Raw genomic sequence first — 23,162 nt, forward strand, 5'->3', positions numbered from 1 at the left:
GCCGCAGCCTGCCACTGAAGGAGCTGCTCAGTGCTGTCAGAGTCTCCTGCATGGGGTGGGAGATGCTGACCAACAGCGATGACAGCTTAGCCACCATTCTCCTGTCACTCACCACCTCCACTGGGTCCAGAGAGTGTCCTAGAACAGAGCTGACCCTCCAGCCTGTTCAGTCTCTTCCTGTCCCCAGCAGAGATGCTGCCGCCCCAGCAGACCACACCGTAAAAGATGGCTGAGGCCACGACAGAGTCATAGAAGGTCTGCAGGAGCAACAGGAACAACATGCCTCATTCACCTATTCATACTAACTCTTTTTTCTTGCGTCATATCTAACATTCACACTCTGATGGCGCATCAGAGACCAACTTGGTGTTATTGCCAGGATATTTGGCATGCAGACTGGAGCGGCCAGAGATTAAACCACTAAATGTCTGATTGGTGGATGACCCGCTCTACCTCCTGAGTAACAGTCATCCCATGTGAGGTAAAGTGAAGGTTACTATGACTTTTTATGGCCTCTGACAGTGGGCTTATTTTTGTGTGTGTCCTCTTGGACCTCAGAACAACATTTAATGCTGCTGAACAAAATATTTAACTCAGACAGCATCCCATGTTTTCTTACAAAACTCTTCTATCGACTTATTCTATGAAGGCAAATTACTCTGGGGCAAATCTGTGTACCTTGGTTATTGTTTGAAAGAAGGAGGGAAGCAAGGCTCTGAGGTCTCACTGGCTTACTGGCTGAGAGCTATGATGTGGGCCTGGACTGGATAATTATTTTAAATTAAAAAAAACATTAATGAATCGAGATGCCACAAAATATATTAAAGGAATTGAGTTCTGGAGAAAGACACAATTCAGTTCAATTTTATTTTATTTATACAGCACCAAATCACAACAACAGTCGCCTCAAGGTGCTTGACACCCTCTCTGCTTCTAAGATTAGGCTTCAAACTTTCCTTTTTGCTAAAGCATATCAGGCACACTGCCTAGGCTGCTGGGGTCTTCCCATGATGCACTGGGCATTTCTTTTTCATTCACCTCTTTTGACTCTCCATGTGTTTTTACACTTCAATCATTATTCATTCATTTAAATCTATGGTTCTCTCCCATGTGTCTTTTTTCCAGCCAGTCGTGGCAGATGGCTGGTCCTCCCTGAGCCTGTTTTTTGCAGTTAAAAGGGAATTTTTCTCTTACTGTTGCCAAGTGCTTGCTTATAGGGTGGTGTTTGATTGCACCATAAGTTACAATGGTGGTGTACCCCAGTGAGCCACGTTCGTTGTATAGGGTTAACCCTGAATTTACCTGAATAAGATGAAATCTTGCATCATAGCAGAGGCCTCAGGTTCCTTAGCTTTAAATAAGGTTTTTGTTTGTCTCAGAGGACAAATTTTAATTTGTGTTGTTCGTACTGGCTTTTAACAAAATATGTCTCATCTGGGCTTTTCCAACTTGGAAAGTAAAAACATCATACACCAGACTCTTGTTTTTTTTATCAATGACTTTAACACACCCACAAACAATCACGCGTAGTTATAGCCACAGGGAGGTGCTGACGGGCAGGGTGGAAAGGATGTTGTGGCACGACTATTATCTTGAATTTGATTGGTCGCTTGTGCGTGAAACACTCCGTCCCTCTTTAAACTGCGGTCAGGTTTGGTACACCCTCTCCTACAGCTGTGTGTTTCTGGCAGCTGGATGTAGGAGCCGCACTTCTTTAAAATTGGAATGGTAAACACTAGCTGGGTTCTTTATTGTGCGTAAAGAGCTCCACATCATGTCCAACAATGTGTTGATTAGAAGCCTAGAGGGCCTGTGCCTGGATTCGGGTTATATGACGGGGGAGAACTGCCCGTCACTCAGCCTGTCCTCCTCGGGCAGGTCGGGGCACTCGCAGCCACATATTAACACACCTCACCGGGGTCCCAGCTGGCAGCACGCCGGCTCCCTGTACAGCAGAAACGGCAGCTGGGACACTGTGAGCACGCTGCCGGAGGACGTGACAGATATCCTAGCTAAATGCCCCTTTCTGCCCGAGCTGGAAGAGTATCCCTGGATCGAACAGGAGCTGCTGGAAGTTGTGCGTAAAGTTACCGGCTCGCGTGCGTCATACACGAGGGAAGCGGTCCACCGGCTCTCTGTCCTGCTCCGGAGAGCTTTGGTGCGCATCTCCCGGGAGGCTCAGCGTCTGAGTGAGCTGCACAGGCGGTGCACACGGCTGGAAGTGCAGAGCGCAGTGAGGCTGGTGTTGAGCTGGGGTCTTGCCGAGAAGTGCATCTCATCTGCTGTGAAGGCGGTGTCCCTGTACTGCATGAACTCCGGCAACACCGCGCGTCAGCGCGGCAAGTCCTCGCGCTGCGGGCTCACGCTCTCCGTGGGCCGTTTCTTTAGGTGGATGGTGGAAACGCGGGTGTCGGTTCGCGTGGACGAGTACGCTGCAGTGTGCCTGGCAGCCTGTGTCGAAACTTTGGCGGAGGAAGTGGCAGGACGTGGGCTGCAGGCGGCGAGGCGGACAGCGGAACAGGAGGGAGGGCAGATCGACGGGGTCATCTGCGGTCCGGTGACCACCGAGCTGCTGGATGGAGCTGTGAGCAACGATGCAGAGCTGTGGGGGCTGCTGCAGGTCTACGAGCATCTCATATGTGGCAAAAATGCCAGTGGTGAGTTCAGTGACCTCATGACGAGATTTGGATCATCATTTTCGATAAAGTATAGATTTTTTTTTGAATGCTGATCTAAGTAAAAAGACAAAAAAGGATCAAAATGCAAATGTTATTAGTTTATCGTTTAAGTTTAAAGTAGGTTTTATATGTACATGTTTATGTACAGGCTATTTTCTCTCCCCTGTCAAAAACCTTAGATTGAAAAATGACAACTACAGAAAATCCAAAAGAAGAAATAGCACGCTTTACAACAACCAGCGCATCCAAATTACATTCCAGCAGATCCACAAACGATACTTCAAAAAGTTCAAAAAGGTTCTGACACCTTTTTTTTTTCCTGATACAGTGGATAAAATGTGTTCTCTGTGCTTCAAAATATTCCAACATTCAAATTTAATGTTCACGTTTCTAATTATGTTCATCTGGTTACAAATCAAGTAGAAAAAGATTTGTCCATTAGGACTTGTTTTGTTGTGGAGCTCTTACTTCCCTGTCAGTCACAGTGAAGCAGTGTTCTTTTGACCTCTGATGTTATAGGATCAAACACAATAACACTATGTCCAGCTGTAGCATGTTAGTCTGGGACATAAAAGCTGATTTCCGGTGCTCTGCTGAGATTTCACTTTCCAAGTTTTTGTCACGTTTATCTTATAATATGTGATATTTCTGCTTCTTTCTCTGTTACACTTTCACATCACAGCTTGTGAGAAAGAGGAAGAGGCCTGGATGAAAACCCACCAGCTTTTGTTATTTCAATCAGTCTCTTCTTCAGTACAGTGCCAGGACTTGCATACATGCATGCATGCATCTGTGACTGACGGTTGTGGGATACATCTTTACAGGCTGAACTCACTACAGAGGGGAAAAATCCTGACTTCCTACTCGGTCCTCTGTTGAACTGGGTAGTGTTACAGATTAGACGAGTTAATGATGGCATTAAATTGCTGAGAACTCTCCAGGGTCCAGATAATAAGAACCAGAAGCTTAAGAAGTCTACGAACACCACAGAGAGAGCGATTAGAAAATCCTTCAGACAGGAAACAGGCATTTTGGATAGTAAGTAGGAAACACTGTCTGTTAGACGTCTAAGGCACATGCTCACTGAGGTCAGCTGCGTTCTTCTTAAACATATTGTCTTTGAATAGCTCCAAGTTATTTTGAGATAAGAATTTTTTTCTAATCAGTGCATGGACAGCGGGCAACTGAGGAAGTGTTACAGAGCACAGTTTGCATCAATCTTATGTCACAAAATTGAAATGAGATTCTTTTTGCCCCGAGTTTGAAGGTCAGATTAATTCCTTGGGCTCTTTATTGTATTCATGAGCAGTCTTTGTGGCATGGCAGGCCTTGGTCCTGCTGTGGGAGGGTGCTGCTGATGGAGAGTGTTGTTGCCATCATTAGGTGTGCTTGATCGGCGGCAGCTTTTAAGTGGGAGGTACACGTAAAGCAAGATCCACATGAATGCTAGGACTGAGGCCTGAAAGCTTCCTGTTTGAATTCGGGAGACAGACGGTTACGTTTTTACAGATTTGGATTAGAACTTCTTTTTTTTTTGATAAAGTTTATAGTTAGGGCTGGATCAGGTGACCCTGAATCCTCCCTTAGTTATGCTGAGGCTGGTGGGGGCTTCCCATGATGCACTCTCTCTTTTTTTTCTCTTCACTTACCTTTTTTTCACCCACTGTGTGTTTATACACCACCCTGCGTTTAATCATTAGTTATTGTTCATCTCTGGCTCTTCCTCCCATTATTCCCAGGCGGATGGTCACACTTACCCGAGCCTGGTTCTGTCAGGTTTCTTCCTGTCAAAAGGGAGTTTTTCTTTCCCACCATCACCGGTCTTTACCTTCCATTAAGTGCCTCAAGGTGACTGACTGTTGTTATGATTTGGCACTATATGAAGAACACTGAATTGAATCGTTTCCCTTATATGTTCAAACGTTTAGTGTGTTGAAGTTTGGACCCTAAAGCGGACACAGAAACAGGCAGATTGCAGGCACTAAGTGAGTCGTTTGTTCTGGCTGATGAAATTCCATAAGTAAAAACCAAACTGAGATACAGGGAACCACATAAAACTAGGACTGGGGGGGGGGGATTCGATACAGCAGAGTATTGCCATATTTTGCATGGCGATATTGTATAGACACCAAGACAGGGACACCAAATATTAATATTTTATTAAATACTTGAGAATACTGTGAAGAGGGGGCTGCAAATGTGAGAGTTTGTGATTTTTGACCTTTTATCACAGTTAATTGCTGTATTATTAGGAACAGATTGCATGTAATTGCAAACTTGACACCATAGAAGACCGACTCTGTCTCATGGCAACATTTATAGCAGATTTTAGCTGACAGCTTGGTGTGCTTTACAATCGGATTTTCACATAAAAATCAACTGAAGTGAGATAATTTTAACTTAACAGACAAAATAATTAGCTGTTAAAAAAAGTGATAAATTACAACAGATATTATTGTACCACTCAGCAATTTGCAAAAATGTTAGCATTCACAATAACGTTGTTCCTGTACAAGCAGCAGTAACACAGTGAGACAACAAAACAACACTCACAAGCAGACTGAGGATTTAAATAGACACATGAGTATATCGGGAGCGAGAACACAGCCGGGGAAAACAAGGGACGGGTCATCAGCATCAAGATACAGAGCTAACAGGCAAAGGACTGCCAGAATAAAACAGGAAGAAACCAAATCACCGGAACATTAACCACAGAGATGGAGACTTAACAACAAGGAACACAGGGGAGGCAGGAATAAACCCAAAGCAAGGAATAAAATGTGAATTTTATTACTGAATATTACTGAATAACCAGTAACCATGAACAGAAACCAGGTAGAGAGCAACACACACATGACACAGAAAACCAGAACCATGAGATAACTAATGATTCAATAGAAACAAGGAACAACTCAAACTGTGATAAACTTAGAACTAAAACTGGGTCCAGTTTGAAAACTGGATTCTATTGCGAAAGTCTGCATATCCATCATGTGGGGCGATCGTGGCTCAAGAGTTGGGAGTTCGCCTTGTACTCGGAAGGTTGCCGGTTCGAGCCCCGGCTTGGACAGTCTCGGTCGTTGTGTCCTTGGGCAAGACGCTTCACCCATTGCCGCCTGGTGGTGGTCAGAGGGGCCGGTGGCGCCAGTGTCCGGCAGCCTCGCCTCTGTCAGTGCGCCCCAGGGCAGCTGTGGCTACAACGTAGCTGCCATCACCAGTGTGTGAATGTGTGTGTGAATGTGTGGATGACTGGTTACGTAAAGCGCTTTGGGGTCCTTAGGGACTAGTAAAGCGCTATACAAATACAGGCCATTTACCATCCATCAGGCTGCACGCGGCATCTTAATCATCCAGGAAACGATCATGTAAACTGGCACGAGTCATAACAGAAACATGGTAAACACAGCCCCACATTTCACTGCCTGCAACATGCTGGGATACTACAGGCCCCAACCCTCCCATGAGGATGAACGGGGAAAGTAAATGAGTGAGTGCTGTTGGCCTCTGACCCACACCCACACACTCATTCATGTGAGGTTCACGGCTCCCAGTGTTGGACTAAACAAACAGCCAGGTCAGGCAGGAGACACACACACACACATGCACAACTGCATCTTTCTTTAATAGGAACAGTTGGTCCAAACAGCCAAAGTGTTCTTCCTGATCTGGCAAGAAAAGCAGTGAAACCTGAGCAAATATTTCCACTTTGTTTGCAGACAGCTTGCTGATAGCGTCCACAGACACAGCTCGTAATAAATACAACAGAAAGCAGATTTAGGCTAACACTGCACTGCACATGGTTGTCAGATCAGCACAGAGCAATCTCCTTACATGAGGCTTTTTTTGTCTTCCTTTGTGGCATCTGTAGTTTTCATGTGATTGTGTGTAAGTTAAAAAAAGCCCTCTACATTTTTAAAGACATGCTATGATGAATCCGTGAGCTGTTTTTACTCCTGAGCATCCTTCAGTAAGTCTCCTCTTTCCTCCAGATTTATTTGAATAACTCTAACATCCTTCAACACGATGCACTGATGAGGCTGATTTCTGAGTCATGAACAGGATGACAGAGAACAGAAAAAGAGGCACAGATGAATTACTCTGCAGCAAATACAGTGGTTATAGTTGTTCTGCTGCAAACTGGTAATGGCTCAGAGAGCAGACGCACCTGGTCATGATGGTAAACAACCAAATACTACTGTAATCAGTAATATTAGAGATGTAGCGAGCCTTTGTGCACAGTTGCAGGGGTGGCTGTGGCTCAGGTGGTAGAGCAGATCAGCTACTGATTAGAAGGTTGGTGGTTCAATTCCTGGCTCCTCCAGTCTGCATGCCAAATATCCTTGGGCAAGATACTAACCCCAAATTGCCTTCCGATGTGTTCATCGGAGTGTGAATGTGTGTGAATGCTTATTAGTTGCACTTGAGTTTAGAAGTGCTTGTGTGAGTGGGTGAATGAGGCATGTTGTATAGAGCGCTTTGAGCTCTCCGGGAGAGTAGAAAAGCGCTATATAAGAATCAGTCCATTTACCAGTTGTGGGAGCAATCTTTGGGCAGATATTTTGAAGCACTATCCAAGTTTACTAATGAACACTTGAAAAGTTTGGTAAACTTCCTGTGTGTGTGTGTGTGTGTGTGTGTGTGTGTGTGTGTGTGTGTGTGTGTGTGTGTGTGTGTGAGAGAGAGAGATTTGCTGTGGTGTGGTGCTCACTCTGTCAGCTTGGACTGAGGAGGAAGTGGATGCAGCCAGCTGGAGAAAGTATCTGATGCTGGGTCAGATTACATCGAGTAATCCAACACTCATTGTGCTACCAAATGTCACTTAATGTCATCTCCATCTGGCCTTTATGTGAAACTATAAAACAGAAGGAAAATGTGGTTTTAATGGCTTGGCTACTTTGTATCCTCCTGCTAATACAACCCAATCTGTGAGCTCCACCACAGAGGGAAGGAAGGCTCCAGCAAGAGCATTTTATGGACAACTGCACCAAAGTAAATGGTTAACCAGAGGTCGAGGACATTGGATGGCTCTGTCCTGACCAGCTTTAATCAAACTGTAAACTTCTTTGTGACAGGAGGCCGTTTGGATGTTGGAGCTCTGCTCTGCTGTTAACAGCGTCTCATCGCTGCTGATTCCTGGCTCTGTGCGCTCATTGCAAAAGCCCCGAGCCAACACAGTCCATACAGAATCGCTCCAGACATGCGGCCTGCAGGTTTTAACCAGATTATACTACGAAAACAATGTCTTCCCTCTAATTCTGCCTGCGTGTTTAACATTTCTCTGAGAGGAGGCTTTACTTAATCCCACCCTAGTAAGAGCACAGGATTCTGTTTTTCTGCGCCCGCACAAAACGTGACATTTGAATCTTGTTTCTGCAGCTTCTTCATGTTTGCTCCATTAGTGTTGTCATGTTGGCTCCATGTGAAACAGAGATCATATCACAAAAGTCCCGATACGGTTGTCTGTAATAATTAATTGCCCCTTGGGGATAAATAAAGTCTTTCTGATTCTGATTCTGTACCATAAGTTGACTTCAAACAGTCTGTTCAGGTTCCTTGATGTTATGAACACTGAGCTCATTGCCTGAGCTAACCCCTGCTCTCACTGACCTTCTGACCACTTAAAAACACTTAGATTGTTTAGGATCATACTGTATCATACTGTACTGTATTATCATACTGTATACTACACAAACAAGTGATTTACTGGTGCATTTGGGTGAACTGTGTGAATTCAAAAATCCCTTTTCCATGGTAATAATATTTCTGTAGCTGCAGGCTCTTGTCTACATTTTTGGGTTAAGTCTCTCTTCTATTCTGACAAACAGGTCAACTTAAAAAGGCAGTGCTATAGTGGGGACACTGATGCCATGGATACCACAGCCAGTTATTAACTTTTATTTTAACTGGGATGCAGGTTTTGGCCAATTAAATCGAAAAAGTCAGAAAAAATGAAACGCCGTATCCTTAGTAGAATGAAAGCCAAATAAGTGAGGGATGCATCTTACATCCAAAGCATGCCTAATGGTCTGGTTACAATTTGTCAGTCACAAAAAATGCGCTCTGCCTTTATCATCTATTTTATTCTGGCATGGAATAAAATGCTAGAACAAGACCAAAGGTTACAAAATGAACAGAGTGATATACTTAAGAAGGCCTTCATGCAATAAATTATTTAAAAATGTTCACTAAGACCATTTTCTTAAACTTGTTCCCTGCTGAATATTAGAAAGAATTCGAGACTAAAATATTGACTCACTTTTTAGATCCAGAGGCTCGACTACAACCATTGTTTTGCTGGTTGAAGATGTAATTGGTCGGTGAATACACAAAAAAATCTTGTCACCAGGTAACCAACAACAGTTGCCTCAAGGCGCTTTATGTTGTAAGGTAAACATCATACAATAATACAACAGACAAAACCCTGAAAATTACGTGACCCCCTATGAGAAACACTTTGGTGACAGCAGGAAGGAAAAACTAACTTTTAACAGGAAGAAACCTCCGACAGAACCAGGCTCAGGGAGGGGCGGGGTCAACTGCTGCGACCGGTTGGGGTGAGAGAAGGAAGACAGGATAAAGCACCTCTGTTAAAGAGGGCCAGAAATGAATAATAACTAATGATTAAATGGAGAGTGGTGAATAAACACAGTGAGAAGGTGACGGAGGTCTAACTAACGATTCCAGGTGGATGTTGTTGAGGTTCTATCGCTTTGATGCCATGAGCATTACTCGTGGTAATCTGTTACTAGTCTTTGCTCTAAATGATTTTTGTAGCAATAATAAAATCAGTTTTCTGCATGTAAATGTTCTATGTTGTCACTATCTGACCCGTTTTCACAGCACTGCAGAGGTTTTGATTGTTTTTAAATGTATTTCCTTCTCTCCTGGTTTAGTCTGGATCGGGACTCTGAGATTGTAACCTCAAACCCTTACACACACACACACACACACACTGAAACACGCACACACACACACACTGAAACACGCACACACACACACACTGAAACACACACACACGCACACACACACACACACACTGAAACACACACACACACACACTGAAACACACACACACACACACACTGAAACACACACGCACACACACTGAAACACACACACACACACACTGAAACACACACACACACACACACTGAAACACGCACACACAACCTTTGACTCTGTGGCTCTGTTGTCTCAACCAAACACTTGCAGCATTATACCATGCAGCAGAAAAGCGCTGTTGTTTTCGGGGCTGGGGACTGAGCCTCCCTATCCGCGCACACACACACACACACACACACACACAGTCTTTCTCTCAGAGTGTGCTTGCAGGCTCGAGGGTTGTTGAGCACTGTTTTCACTGAGCCGCAGGTACACACAAGGAGACCGTCAAAGGAAATGACTTAATCACTCATGATTCTGGATGTAAGCAGGGCAGTGTTGGCAACAGGAGCTCAGGCATGTGTCTTTAGGGGGGGTCGGTCCTACACAGGTCGGTATTAGAGAACAGTGATTTGTGCTTTGTCCACTGCAGACTGGTCCCCTGTTGTGTACCAATGAATAGATGCCTGTTCACCCTGTCTCCTGTCTGTAAACATAGCAGGGTAATGAACATCGATTATCACCTACACTAGTCCGTTTTTTAACCAAACATTTCTTTATTTCAGGCCAGGCCTGGTTTTAGAAAGCAGAGATGTTTTTTCAGTCGAGAGGAATGAATCAGCTCAGGCTGATAAACAGTCTGATTAACTTTGAGCTCTCGTATATACCAGAGGTGTTGGATGAGGTTTGGGCCAGTACACCGTACGGTGAGTATTGTTTCTAATACACTGAGCCATTTACTGGAACTTTCATGGCCAGCTGGGGTATAAAATTATACATATTTGATTTGTTTTCTTTTGTACATTTCCAAGCCTCTGTTTTTCTTAGCTTGTGTGTTGTCCACAGTATGTTCAGGGTTGCACTGATTATTCTGTTCTAGAGTTAGTTCACAGTTCTGGGCCATTTATGGCGTCACAACCTCTGTTGAACAGCTGCCCTGACATAGTCCTTTAAAGATCCCCTGACCTGTACGCATGTGTGTGTGTGTGTGTGTGTGTGTGTGTGAGTGAGTGAGAGAGATGGCGTATATCTGTAAGGGCTGCGTGGCTTTGAGAGTGAGTCTATCGTATCGTACTAGCAGATGGCCTGAAGTGGTGGTGCATCATGTCAATAACATGAGAGAGCTTTTGTGCTGCAGTGCGTTCAGAACTGTCGTGTCCATGATGTTCTCTGTGTGCTTGGAAGATATCTTTGTAATGCTACGTTGCAGTGATGAGTTAAACTGGCAAAGGGTGCCTCAAGACAGAACCTTCTCCAACCATGTATGTAGGCCAAAGTGATGAAACAAACCAACTCCCACCTTTATGCAGGAAACTTGGCTAAAAACTTGCAGCGTCATAAATGTTCTTTGTGTTTGTAGGTGAGCTGTCACTCCCAGCCCACATCAGCCCATACACAGAGAGCAGGGAAGATGTCTACATCCAGATGGAGCTGCGGATGTTGGAGCAGGCGCTCCTTGCCACCTGCGTTGGCAGCATTGGAGAGCTCAGTAAGTGTGCGTTGTGTCAGTCAGCACAGCAGGCTCCTGTCTTATGTGTGTGTTTATTTAAACTGTGAAGGACGTTGGGCTCCTGGGACACAGCGTTTCTCGCTGCCAGCTCCCGCTTGGTTCCATAACCTGTGGCTTGTGTCCAGAAACCAAGAGCACTTTCACACCCTGCAGGCCACCGCACCTCATTATCTCAACTCCCGTTACTGAAAGACTCAGACATGTTTAATTCTGTTCAACACAAATTTACTCACAGTTTTTCAGCTTTCACATTTCAAGTCTTACATTTATAATATTGTATTATATATGTGTGTGTGTGTGTGTGTGTGTGTGTGTGTGGTGGTGGTGAGGGGGGGGTATACTTTAAATCTAGTTTTTATCCTAGATTAAGTGAGCCTCATGGGGAAACAGAAAAAGAATGCATTCACAATGTGCTTCCACATTCATACCGTGTGGACACAAAGAACAGGAACAACGGGAGGATTTCATTTCAGTTTCATCTCCCGACCATCATAAACAAATCTTTCTAAAAGTTTTAAATTCTTAAATTCTATATATTCTATTCTCCCATGCTGTTTCTCTTATGTGTGTCAGTTCAGCTAAAGTTTTGTCAGGGTTATATTTATTTGTTTTTTAAATAACTTTTGCACTGTCCACTTCCTGCTGTGACAAAACAAATTTCCCACGTGTGGGACTAATAAAGGTTATCTTATCTTAATTTCTTTAAAAGTTTCTAGTTTCGCCTACCTATCCAGGGCAGATTTTTAAGTTTTATTAATGATATTATACACAGTGTTGGGAGGGTTACTTTAAAATGTATTCCACTACAGATTACAGAATACATGCCCCTAAATGTACTTTGTAACGTATTTCATTAAGTTACTCAACGTGAGTAACGTATTCTGAATACTTTGGATTACTTGATATATTGTTATGCTTTTTACAACCACATGAATGTACTATTGCTGTGTGATTTATTACTATTACTGAAGGCTACTTGCCACCGAGCTAACATTGTTAGCTGGCGTTAGCTGAAGTTAGTTCATAGACACAGACTGGATAGCATTAACAACCTGCTAGCTGCAAATAATCATGTGCAGCTCTGACAGCAATACCAACTAGATTTATAAATCTTAATATAAATGAGTAACAGTAGGGTGGACATTAGGTAAGGCTGCACTTTTTGCAGTGACCTCATATAGAAAACTATTTCTGTATCAGTAATATGTTTTCTTTCTGTTTGCTTTCAGGACTGCATGTGATTACTTACAGCTAGCAGGTTGTTAATGCAGCCTTCAGTAATAGTAATAAATCACACAGAAATAGTACATTGAAGATACTGAAGTGGCACATAACCCAGGCAGCTACCAGAACTAAAACAAGCTAGCTGCAGTAGGCTAACATTAGCTTTTAAAAAGAACTTACTTCCAGATGTTTCTTTAGGTCGGAGTCTCTTGATGCTGAGAGCAGCTTGGCTGCTGGCAAACAGAGTTTGCATTGCACAGTTAGGGTTAACCACAACCAACATTAACAGGACGCTCACATTAGAGCCTCTTATTGCGTGTTTTGTTTGGGTTTCCTGCAATGCGTGGAATTACCACAATTAGAGAGGGGATAGACTAACATATGAAACAGGAAATGACCGCCGTGTAACGCATTTAACAAAGTTACTGTATTCTAATTATCACTTAAGTGGTAACTGTCTCATATTTTGTGTTTTAAATACATAATGCTGGTACATGTACTCTGTTACTCCAGAACTCTGACCTTACAGACCCACTGTGAAATAATGCAAATTAAATTGTAACTGTATGAGGTTTACGGTAAATAATCTCAGCCTCATTATTGCTGTTGTTTTTTATATTTTTTCTTTGTCCATAAAACAGACATGAATACAAATATATTAAGTTTATAAACTTTATGAAATGTATGAAATATGACAGCCTGTGGTGGTGGTGGGAAATGATGGTTCCCGTCTATCTGCAGGTGATCTGGTGTGTCGAGCAATGCACCACATGCAGCGTCTAAGAAGCTCGAGTCCCTCCATCAGCCACTCTTCCTCAGCCAATCAGATGCCAGTATCCTGGGCTCCAGATGCCCTCCGCACACTCTACTACTTCCTGTCCAGCCCACAGATGGAATCATTGGAGAATCCCAACCTTGACCCTCCAACCACGACACTGAGCAGAGAGAGGTGTGTGTGTGTGTGTGTGTGTGTGTTCCTGTCTAGCTATCTTTGTGAGGACCGAAATCTGCATTCTACTATACTTGTGAGAACCAACAGTCACTTGTGAGGACACACACACCGGTCCTCACAATGTGGTTTTAGTGTCAGTGTTACAATTAGGTTATGGTTAGGTTTAGGGGAAGGGTTAGGGTTAGGCATTCATTTTTAATGGTTAGGGTTAGGTTAAGGGGCTAGGGAAACCATTATGTCAATGAAGGTCCTCACTAAGATAGCTGAACGTGTGTGTGTGTGTGTGTGTGGGGGGCACATCTATACTGTCATATGTTAAACTTTTTTCAGGCCATTCCTGCTCCTCCCTCCTCTCATGGAGTGGATCCGTGTTGCCGTGGTGCACACTGAACATCGCCATAGCCTATTGGTCGATAGTGATGATGTCAGACAGGCGGCCAGACAGCTTTTGCCAGGACTAGACTGTGAGCCCAGGCAGCTGAGGTAGGACACCAAAGAACAAAACCCCTGACTGTGTATACTGTCAAAGTAGGAGTTGACTGATTACCAACATGTCTGATTATTGGTGCATTATTCAACTTCTAGACTGTACTGAAAGGATGCCTTAGATCCTCCAGGTACAGAAAGACTGCCTAGTGACCACAAAAAAGGAAATGATATCAAGCCTCCAATCACGAATCCTAAATATCAAAACAAGCTGTATGGATATCAGTATGAGCAGCATCTAGTCCTCTAATAGGTGGATGAAGGTGGATGTTCTCTAAAAATGCCGTGCAGATAAGAGTTAATCAGAATACTTTATTGATCCTCAGGGGAAATTATGTAAATTGATATGACCCGTTTTTTACTGTGTTACTCTGCAGGCCAGAGTGCTGTTTCCAGTTGTTTAAATGTCTGGATGCAGAAGCTGCTTCAGCTAAATTCCAGTTGGATTTAGGATTCAGGATGCTCTCGTGTGGCCGAGCAGACCTGCTCCACCACGCCGCCCGGCTTCTAGGAGCTGAAGGTGTCAACACTATAGACGATCAGGTGAGTGCAGCTGTGTTTCAGTGACTGGAACAGATACTAGGTTGATGGTTTAAGTTTAAAATGTATTTTAGAAAACGGCTTAAAAGTTTACTGAGAAAACTCCGCTCAGAATAAAGTCAGAAGAGCTCTGCTGGATAAATGTGATACCTTTGTTAATGTATAGATAGATTCATAGGAGACTAATATCAGCAGCTGTGGGACAGCTATGAGTAATTTGTTTTCTAATGGTTACAATTTTTTTTTAAAGAAATTCATCAAGTCATTGCTAGTTAAGGTTAAAGGAATAATTGGTTCAACAAAGCTGAGACTCTCTGTCAGTCTGACATGTCGATGTCTCAGCTCTCTTTTTTTATAGATTTACAAATGTTTTTCTGATTATTTCCCCTCCAAATGCATTTTCTGTTTTAAGCTGCATGTTTGTTAGTTATAGCAGAGAGTCAAGTGTGTCTGATTTGTTGGCTTCTTTTTCAGAGTAGTCACATTATCATATGCTAGATAACAGTGACCATAATAACAGGATCATGGAGCTCTGTGGTAGCAGAGTTTAGGTAGCTGCTCTGCATTGTCTTGGCACATAGATAAGAAGATAACAGTGGTGGTATCACTTCCTTAAAGTTAGTTACAGCCCTTTGAGAAAGACATCTACTGTAATGACATGTATTGTCCAGTGCTCATCATTGCAAAATTAAAATTATTATGTACAGCAAATAGTGTTTTTATATATGATCTGCTCATTTTAGCTGACTGTAGCATCCAAACGATGCATTAGTCCGTTTGTTTAGTCTTTCAGACAGATGTACGATCTACAAATGTAAAAATGTAGATTCTTCTTTTGTACTGTATTAAATACAGTATTTAAATCAACTATTTATTTTCACAATGTAAAATCATTAAGATTTTAAAAATCTTAAATACATCTTACATATCATGTGTACATAGTTGCACTGGTGGATGTAATTCTGTTCCTCTGTCTCCTGATGTGTTTCCCATTGTATTACTTTGCATCTAAATTATGTACATTAATAAAAGGAAACAAAACCTACTATGTGTTCTTGCAGGGAATGAGCCCTCTAATGTACGCCTCAGCAGCAGGAGATGAGGCACTAGTGCAGATGCTTATTGAAGCCGGAGCTCACCTGGACATGCAGGTAAAGAGTGATGGTGGTGTAGGTAAAACCTCATTACATAACAACAGGTTGTGAAGTATGTGTGTGCTTTATGTTCAGGTCCCTGGCAGCTCTGCCAAACATCCGTCTGTTTACCCAGGCAGTCGGCACTGGGTGGCCTTAACATTTGCTGTGCTTCACAGTCACCTGTCCGTGGCTCAGGTGAGTCCTGCAAACAGACTCTATCAGCAGAAGGACATTTCACTGGACTACTGAAATTAGTATTTTAATTGCTGCAGTGGTCTGACTGAATGAGGCTCTCACAGTATTGTGTTTCTCATGCTGGCAGCTGCTTTTGGAGGCCGGTGCAGACGTGGAGGGTGGAGCCTTGCTGGACAGTCAGGAGAGCTCAGCTGAGACACCGCTACAGCTGGCTGCTGCAGCAGGTATCATTCTGCTGAAGATTTTAGTGTGTAATCAGAAGTTAACTGACAAAACTGCAGCTTTACCAAACCAGACTTTTTAAATCAGAAACACATTCTTAATAAGAAGAAATTACAATGGTGTAAATAAAAACTGGTTACAATATAACATCTATTTTGAGGTTTTCGTGTGGTTGACTGTTTGGTGAAAACTATTTGTATTAGTAGATGTTTTAGCAGAATAATGACAGCGCTGCCAGTTTGGGCTCTATAAGGGGCCTCGCGGTCACATAAGATACTTGCTGATATAGTGAAAGACTGTGTGTGTGTGTGTGTGTGTGTGTGTGTGTGTCAGTGTATTTGTTTCAAATGGATCCACCAATAGAACATCTGATCTTCTCAGGTTACTACGACATGGTTAGCCTGCTGCTCGCTCACGGAGCAGACCCTCTGATCAAAGTGCATCATGGGAATTCACCGCTGTATGAAGACATGAACTGCTTTAGCTATGCAGCAGCACATGGGCACAGGTGAGACTTACAAAGTTCCACATTTTCCAGTTTTACCTTGCGCTTTCACACATATATAGCAACACATTTGCCCTTTCCACCTGCAGAAACATCCTCAGGAGGCTTCTGCAGCAGCCACAGCAAACGAAGGAGGACATCCTCTCTCTGGAAGAGATCCTGGCTGAAGGAGTGGAGGATGAGGAGGAAGAGGAAGTAAAAATTTCAACACAGCCTCTAGCTCCTGACCCTCCAAGCATTGTTCCGAGTTTGTGTAAGAACAGGATGAAAGCCCTGCAGCAGGCAGCCTACTACAGCGCGGAGCACGGCTACCTGGACGTCACCATGGAGCTCACAGACATGGGTAAGCACGTGATGTCAAACTGAGGAACTCTGAACTGGGTTAATCAACTTTTAAATAACAAGTACATACATATGCACACTGCAGGTCCTGGTATAATTTTGAAATGTGCGTATTTTATTTGAAACTTGTGACAGATAAAAACAAAATTTCATGCTGAAGGAATCAGAGGAGAGCAAAATGTGAGATTTACAGTCCTTTATTACAAAGCTCAGGATGAAAATATCCATGAATATCAGACAGATTCATCATGAGCTACATAATGAGCCCAGTAACACCTTATTTGTTACACTTTAATTGGCTCTAATGAAATCAAATTAATTGAAAAATTAGTTCATTAAAAAACACACGTCCAGTGAAGTGAACACATTTAAACTATCAGCCTAGTGTGCAGCCCTAGCACAGAACCAAAAACCAGGCACAGAGGTGTATTTATGAAGCTCATTGTTGGGACATGAAAATCTACCTCAAGTGTTCAGTGCTTGATAAAGTTATTATAATCTGACAGGAGGGTGTGTCGACATGTAGAACAATCTGGAAACAAAGAAAACATGTTTAACTTGTAATTTATTCATTGCACTTTACTTTTATTTGTTTGATTGTTTACAAAAGGTTTGAGGTTTTGGAATAAACTGCAGTGGAGTTTGGGGGGAGAAAGTATTCAAAATCCAAACTTTGCATGATGCCAGGAAACTTGGTGGTTTTCCATATATTGCATTGAAAGCGTCTTTATAAAAGGAACATTTGCAATCACCTGCTTGCAGCTTCCTATTTCCTTTAGCTTTGATGAGCAGCGATCCACAGAGCGGTGGGGAAAACAGAAGTTTAACAGCATGTTGCTTCTGGCTCCAACTGCACATAGACCTCAAACACGTTCCCTTGTTCCGTCTCGCTGATGTCTCCAGGTGTCCCCTGGAGGCTGCACATCTGGTTAGAGTCTCTGCTCAGAGCCCAACAGCTGTGTAGGGACGATGTCATCATTTCCCTCCTCACAGAGTTCGCCTCTATCAGGACGGAGGACTACAGCCCCGGGCTTCTCTCCACAGGCATCCCGCTCATGTTCAGCATGTTGGAGACCAGCAAGGTACAACTCAGCACCCCTGCATCTCTGATTAGGTGGATTTTCCTGCCTTTCTATAGTTTCATGAAAATGCAGATGAAGGGTTTGAGGCAGAGCAGCTAAACAAAAGAAACAGAAGTGTTTTCTTCATCAAAATGATCATTTCTGACCTGTCTTGAAAAATAGCGATGGTACTTTTTTTTTTTTTAAATGTTAAACAGAAATGGGACACTGATTTAAGAGAGTGGCTGACACTCTGTGCCCAGTACAACAAACATCTCCTAGCTCTACGAGGTGGCGGAAGATCAGTTGGTTTTTGCTCCCGTGCATCAAAGCAAAAGGGTCACAAGGATACTGCAGCAGAAGGTGAAGAAGCGTGGTTCCCGACCACTCCCACACTTCGGAGTGGTGCAAAGAGCCAATCATTTTGGGACATTTATACCTACACTGGGGACTATTCTGAAAACCTGGGACTAACACCTTTTATTACGTTAAAAAATCGAACTATTATTTGAGGACTAAGGCTGGATCCTTTGACCAAAAATTACAATAAGTGTTAGTGTCATCTGTTCCTGTTTTGTTGTCGATCTAGCCTCTTATCCTTTTCAGGGTCGCTGGAGCCAGTCTGTCGCAGGGCTAACACACATACACAGACAGTCATTCACATTGGCAATTTACAGTCAGAAGAACATGCAAACTCCACACTCCTGATGGCAGAACTGAACTCAGGACCTTTGTGTTGTGGGGAAAACAGTACTAACCACTGTGCTGCTCAGATTGTACGCTTGGTTTGTTTTCTTTTTTGCATATATATAAAAAACAAGGAGCATTAAAAAAGGATGAAATATTACATTTGTGCATTGTGGATTTTTACTGTATTAAGCGCAAAATCCAGTGTTTAAGCCCTGAAGACTAAGTATTATTACTGTTATAATATGACACCATATTATAAAAATATTTTCTCATTTATTTACATACTTGTTTGTTCTTTGGTCATTTCTCAGTAAAGTTCACCACAGTGGCATTAGTGTGAGCCACGTTCACACATACATCAGTGTCATACTCGCATGCTGATGGATGCTTTCGGGGAAACTTGGGGTTGATTATGTTTCCCACAGATGCTTCGTCACTGGAGGAGCCAGAGTTTGGATCATCAGTCTTCTTATATAATACAGCATATATAAAGGACTGTGTGTGTGGATGTGTGCTGCTGAATGTGCAGAGGTCAGTGCTACAATAATCTCTTGTTCTGTTATTCTCTGTAGGACTACGTGGTAACAAAGCGTCTGGCGACTGTCTTTTCTCTCTGCTACGGCTCGTCTCCCGTTCCTCCGGTCCCACCTTTGGACGTCACTCTGTCCACACAGCTGGGTAACACTTCCCTCCTGCCAGTGTCAGTGTTTAAAACGTTACATTACACGTTACTTATGAAGGATTACATGGTTGTCTCTGCTCAGATATTCATTTTCTGAACAACAAAGAGATGTCAGATGTGACATTCATGGTGGACGGACGCCCATTCTTTGCACACCGAGTGCTGCTGATGTCTGCGTCAGACAGGTATCGTCTCTCTTCTCTGACTGACATTAGCTGCCTGTTATTATGAACCTATAAGAGGCTGCAGACATGTTCTATTCAATGCAAACAAAATTAACGTGTCAGGGCATGTAGCGAAAAGACTATACAATGCAAGAATATAGGATTGTGCACGCAAATGCTTGGAGAAATTATATAACATGTAACATGTAAGTTGTTAAATTTCCAATAATGAGGTCAGGGTATATGTGTAAATAAGAAATCTGGGTGAGCTAACGGCTCAAGCTTTTGACTCCTCTAAACGCTACATTTCAGGTTTTTTTCTGCTCTTGGATCTGTATGATGTCACTGAGAGCAGATATCATTAATATGATAAACTCTGCAGCTCTAATTCAGACAGAGGAGGACATGAGGGACTGCACATGGCTTAGTGTAAGATTATTTTGAGCTCTGATTTAAGCAAAACTCGTCTAGAAGAATTATGATAAGTGAAATCCCCCAACAGACTCTCCAAACATGCTACTGGCTCAAAAACACAAAGCACAGTATAAAGTACTGACAGTGTGAAATTAACCTAAGATGTGAAGCAGCTTTGTATTATTCATAACAGAGGGAACTGTCCACTACACTAAATATTCTGATATACATATGTATTGGAGTAGGCGTGTTCAGATCCAGTAAAGTGGGATTTGGCAGGTTGGACCAGTGTAGTGAAGCAGTGTGAGGGAAGAAAATAATTTAGAAATAAGACAATACGCCCCTGCAGATTTTTTTTTCCTTGCATACAGGCTGTGATCAGCTGACCTGTTTGTGGTTGATGCTTGCCACCCTTGATTTACCCTCACAGTAACCATGAACACCACAGCCTGGACCAGTCTAGCATGCACTGCTGTAGTGCATGTTAGACTGGTCCAGTACTGCTCGCTAAGCAATTTAACCTGCACCAAACTGTATTTTCATGAAACCTTTGAGTAATACAAAATAATTATACCTTAATTGTTTCTTCTCACAATATGTGAGATCCATGTCAAAATATCAAAATTGTTAAATGGATCCAATATTAATTTTTTTTAAAAAAAATAGCATGTGTAACCCCAAAAAGACCCGACACGGCTCCGTGGGTGTGTTTTTGACTTTTTCTTTTATTTTGATACAATCAGTTTTTATTATTCGTGGCACTTTCCAGCGCACGCTGCTCCAGCAGCTCCTCTCTCCGGCCCGGCTGCTACTGAAATAGGGAAGGCCCACACAGCACACCCTGAACCTGCTGCTCCACTCCTCCCCTGCAGCCGAGCCACCAACCACGCCACAGCATGATTTAGAACCAAACTTTAAATGTTCATTTTATCAAATGGCAAAGAAAGTTTATGTGAACAAGTGGCCTCAAATGTCACCGGCTTTTTAAAGAATGAAATGTGTACTGATGTGCGTTCTGTCCTGGCAGGTTTCGCCAGCTGCTCACAGATTCCCCCGATAACATCGTCCACATCAATCACATGACCTACGGCACCTTCCAGGTGAGGAACTAGCTTACCCCTTGTGCTTCGGTGCAGATGTGACTGAGACGTAGCTCATTAGGTGGATGAAGGCTGTTTGTTTCCCTGCAGATGATAATGACGTCTCTGTACTGTGGAGGAACTGAGGGGCTGTCTGTGTCTCCCTCTGAAGCCTTGAAGGTAAACGTCCCACAGACTGTGCTGTGAGTCAGTCTGGGCCTGTTTTAGGATTTCCAGCTTGTTATGGATTGTACTGGTTAGTGTTTCATCAGATAAATCTCTTTAAGCCACTGGCTGTGAGGTAGGTTTAAACTATTTATGACTTATTGCATTACTTCTATCACTGGGGCAAAGATTTTAGACGGTTTCTGTTGTTTCTGCTGGCAGATCGGTCAAACATTTCTTTATGGTAACATGCTTTTTGGACAGGTGCAGCGATCAGGTTATTACTGTGGCAGAAGTACATGCACAAATGATTTTAATGTGTATTCACCACTCGTGTGTGTGCATAACCAGATTTGTAAATAGTGTAAAGTACACTGATGGTTTACTCTTTGGTGTCTGTCTCGTAGCTGTTGCCAGTGGCCACTTTCTACCAGCTCCGAGGTCTGCAAAGATGCTGTGAAATGTCACTGTCGCAAAGCCTTACTCTGGACAGTGCTGTCAGCATCTACAAGGCTGCTAAGGTAAAAACACACAAGCTGACATGTAGGAGCTCCTGATTCTAATGAGAGCAGTTAGATGTCTGGGACAGAGCTTTTAATTCAAACCACAGACTGTTCTATTTAGACCTCTATTTTCAAAGAAAAGCCTGCTTTATTTATAATCTTCAAGGACAAATTTTACCTTTAAGATTTTTGATGCATTCTTTATCAACATCATATATAAAATGGATTATCACAGAGACACTGACTCAGCTTCTGCACTTGCAGCACCACGGAGCAGCTGAACTCTGCAGGTTTTGTGAAGGATTCTTCCTGCAGAACATGGATCAGCTCCTGGACAGGGAGGACTTCCACAGCCTGCTGCTAGGAGGTCTCAGTCAAGAGCTGCTATACCCAGGGCTGGGCACCCGGTCTGGAGTGGACCAAGATCAGGATCTACCGGTCCTCCTAAGGGACTTGGAGAATGTACTTATCCAGAGACTTTATATCCTCCACTCTGCATGTCGAGAGTAGAAATGGTGGAAACGTGGACTGTGTTCAGCCACACTCGTACGTGTATCTGAGAATAGAAGCCATACTGTATATAGTGTAGACACATTTTAGTGTAGAAGAATCCCAGTGTCAATGATCGTAATTAACAGGTCTTAACTGGTTGAAGGTTTTCCTGTTACTCTGGATTTGACTCTGATGTTGGTCAGAAAAAAGGATTAATGTCACGTTTGGCTCTAGTAAGCTGTGATGAGTAAACGGATCATTTCTTCATTTTATTTTTCAGAGTTTTCACTTGGAGGATGTGTGTTTAATAAAGAGCTGGACATTATCTCAGACCACTTGTTCAAAGCAGGTGTGTTAGCATTACTGCCTGGAATTTTAGCCCATATTCCGGAAGCATGCCAACACAGAAATATCAGTACTCATTTAAAATGCAACCTTAGGAAAACATTTTCTACTCTGACTTGCTGTCAGATTCAATCCTGTTTTTGTGGTAATCTGAAAAACTGTTGCTAGATTTTATTAGCTAGCTCAGCGGTCCCCAACCCCCGGGCCACGTACCGGGCTGCGAGACTTGAGGCTCGGGTGTGAAATTTATGTTTTTCAGGGTTTTTAGCTTTATTTTTTAAAATCGTTTTTACCGTTAACTCGGTTTCCCTGGGTCTTTTCCCGTGTGTTATGAATAAATCTTTTTTTGGTACCGGTACTGGTTTTATTTTGTTGACACCTTAAATGCCGGTCTGTGAAAATGTTGTCGGACATAAACCGGTCCGTGGCGCAAAAAAGTTTGGGGACCGCTGAGCTAGCTAACTAACAGACATTAACGGAGAAGCTGAAACAGTTTTATTTTAAAAGTATAACTCCATGAAATGGCTAAATGGTTTGGTGACATTTAAATAAAGATTTATAGTCTTGGAAACATAAGGAAACTCCGTTTGAAACCATCATAGATGATAGGACTGCTGTCTCAGGATTGAGTGATTAATTGTTTGGTCCATATATTGTTAACAGGACAAACCGTCTG

The 23,162-nt window shown here is 42.9% G+C and overlaps 1 protein-coding gene across 1 annotated transcript; it reads left to right on the plus strand.

The window, feature by feature from the left end:
• The first annotated feature begins 1,774 nt into the window (after nucleotides 1-1,774).
• Nucleotides 1,775-22,685, plus strand: LOC116329704 (ankyrin repeat and BTB/POZ domain-containing protein 2-like). The gene is made up of 17 exons (XM_031751772.2): nucleotides 1,775-2,657; nucleotides 11,140-11,268; nucleotides 13,255-13,462; nucleotides 13,796-13,948; nucleotides 14,329-14,494; nucleotides 15,553-15,642; nucleotides 15,721-15,822; nucleotides 15,950-16,046; nucleotides 16,426-16,552; nucleotides 16,639-16,892; nucleotides 17,795-17,973; nucleotides 19,215-19,320; nucleotides 19,407-19,509; nucleotides 20,930-21,002; nucleotides 21,093-21,161; nucleotides 21,554-21,667; nucleotides 21,914-22,685. Exons 1-17 carry the CDS (start codon nucleotides 1,775-1,777, stop codon nucleotides 22,157-22,159), a joined length of 3,099 nt encoding a protein of 1,032 aa, XP_031607632.2. The 3' UTR covers nucleotides 22,160-22,685.
• The last annotated feature ends 477 nt before the right edge of the window (nucleotides 22,686-23,162 follow it).

Source organism: Oreochromis aureus, linkage group 1 (assembly GCF_013358895.1).
Source record: "Oreochromis aureus strain Israel breed Guangdong linkage group 1, ZZ_aureus, whole genome shotgun sequence".
In the NCBI taxonomy this organism is placed as follows: Eukaryota; Metazoa; Chordata; class Actinopteri; order Cichliformes; family Cichlidae; genus Oreochromis; species Oreochromis aureus.

Bases quoted from the DNA above. Each gene is read 5' to 3' on its own strand.
- LOC116329704 (XM_031751772.2), top strand. From the start codon at position 1,775: ATGTCCAACAATGTGTTGATTAGAAGCCTAGAGGGCCTGTGCCTGGAT. The intron at 15,823-15,949 runs GTGAGTCCTGCA...TCATGCTGGCAG, and splicing joins GTCACCTGTCCGTGGCTCAG to CTGCTTTTGGAGGCCGGTGC. The intron at 19,510-20,929 runs GTATCGTCTCTC...CTGTCCTGGCAG, and splicing joins CTGATGTCTGCGTCAGACAG to GTTTCGCCAGCTGCTCACAG.